Genomic DNA, 2,023 nt, shown 5'->3' with positions numbered 1-2,023 from the left:
AAGGGTGATTAGGGGTGGCCGACCAGCTGTTAAATACCCGGGTTAAGCTTCTCAGGCGGCTCGCCAGCTGCCTGACCATGAATGTTGCGAGACCGATAGACAAAGTGAATGCAGGTAGGAAGAAACCGGTATCCGGTGTGGGAGTGCAGTGAAAGTTCGGGACGCGGAGAGGGTTTTTGCAGATGTCCGGACTTCCCTAGTGCTGGAATTAAACCCGACTTGCCCCTGCTGGCCGGTGTGTGCACGGGACGTGTACATGTCTGATTAGAAATTGAAGTGTATACCGAGTAGGACTAGATTAGTTGGCAGGTTAGCTAGCTAATATAAATACTCAGGTATCCCTGTACTTTATGTATCGTGGAGATCAATAAAGAAAAGGCCAGGAGCGACAAGCACCGGTTGGCAATCAATATTGGTTTCGCGTGCGTACGTGCGTATTGGCTAGAATCGATCAAGTGAAGGAATCGTTTTGGTTGCTAGCTTAGCTTCGGCTAATCGCAGGTAGTACACGTCTGGAAGTAGTCAGCTCGTGTGCTAGCTCGGTATGCGCACGTCTTGCCGTCTTGGGGCTGAAACCAAGATAGTCAGTGAGCTTTGTTCATCATCGTCGTTCGTCGTCGGTCATCGCGTGTTGCCGGAAAGTACTCGGTGACATGGTCTGGGCCAACACATAGACACACCCCTTGATTTAGGATCGGCCTAGGCGATTTCAGACGTTCGGACTAGTCCGACTCAAAATGGGAAAGAACGTTGAAGGCCTAAATGTGTTCGGACCGTTCGATCCGGGCATTTAGGGGCGATTTGGTGAGGCTCGTCGAAGTACACCATTCAATCATGCAAAATTCGAGTTTGTACGAGAAACTGACAAATAACAACGGAATTAAAAAAACACAGCTGCAACGCTGATGGACACATCCATGTGAGCTGTTGGTCTTAGGTTCAGCTGTTCAGTTTGTCATCTAAACTGCATTATTTTTAGCGGAAAGCAAGAGTCAACCTTACATGCATTTTCCAGCAAAGCAAATTAGCAATGCAATATAAGTAGCCAGGCAATATTTTATCTATTACAGATAAATTACAGTATGTTATCAGAAATCAGAACCACTAAGAGAAATTGATGAGATCACAGTCACACCATGTCAAGGAGATCGGAGCTGAAAGTTCTACCTAAGCCGAATCTGATCTTCAAGTAAGGCCATTCGCCCAGCAACTTAGTAAGAATGGGCAACAAAGCTACCAAAACACAAATTGATATGGATAGCCAGTGGAGACGTTGAGCCAGCACTGTGTATAAACCAGTTGAAAAGGCCGTAGTTGTTGCCACGTATGCAAACCACATGAGCTTCCTAGTGAAGGATCTGTAATAGATCAAGAACTCATAATCCTTCCACCTTGCTACGATGCATATAAAGGCGACAACAAATGAAGAGCACATTGCTAAGGTGTCAGAGATTATGAATGCCTTGAATGCAGCCTTTTGAGACATGATGGGAAGTCCCTCGCTTCCAGTAGCACTGCTGTATCCTCCGGGGAGGGTGAAAGCAGCGGCAAAGGTGATTGTTGTAATGAGGATCGCCACTAATGAGGTGTTGGTTGTGTATGTTTTAGTTAGTGACTTTGCATCCATCCGTGATGCATCGGTCAACAGCCGTGTTGTGTGCACATGAAGATTATAAGCTGAAGGGGCACTTTGGGGATCAGCTCTCAGCATAAGCATCATCACTTCATTCTGTATTAATTCAAAGGAAGGTCCAATTACACGAAGATCATAGTGCAATAGTAAATCTTAGTTATCTTCATGGGTAACAATGAGAAAATATGAATGACAAACTAAGGCCATGAGTTATTTTCAAATCGATCAAAGAGATAGCCAATGATAAGTTCCGACGTTGAATACGCAACAAAAGAAAGCTAATATATCAAAATCAAGTAATGATATTACATAGATTTATAGGGAAAGAAAACAATGAATACGCCTCTCTTTGTTTAACTCTGAAACGAAAACCGTAGGGTGGGATCCCAA

General features: G+C 44.5%; 1 protein-coding gene across 1 annotated transcript in view; it reads right to left on the bottom strand.

The window, feature by feature from the left end:
- Nucleotides 1–980: 980 nt before the first annotated feature.
- LOC119366804 (ankyrin repeat-containing protein NPR4-like) overlaps nt 981–2,023 on the bottom strand; it is a 3,287-nt gene continuing 2,244 nt past the window's right edge. The window contains exon 4 of the mRNA XM_037632518.1: nt 981–1,729. Coding sequence (XP_037488415.1) covers nt 1,130–1,729 — 600 coding nt within the window. The 3' untranslated portion in view covers nt 981–1,129. The remainder of the gene's footprint in view (nt 1,730–2,023) is intronic.

The sequence above is a fragment of the Triticum dicoccoides genome, chromosome 2B, assembly GCF_002162155.2.
Source record: "Triticum dicoccoides isolate Atlit2015 ecotype Zavitan chromosome 2B, WEW_v2.0, whole genome shotgun sequence".
Taxonomy (NCBI): domain Eukaryota; kingdom Viridiplantae; phylum Streptophyta; class Magnoliopsida; order Poales; family Poaceae; genus Triticum; species Triticum dicoccoides.
Note: the sequence above shows the minus strand (reverse complement) of the source record. Positions and strands in the feature narration are given on the sequence as shown.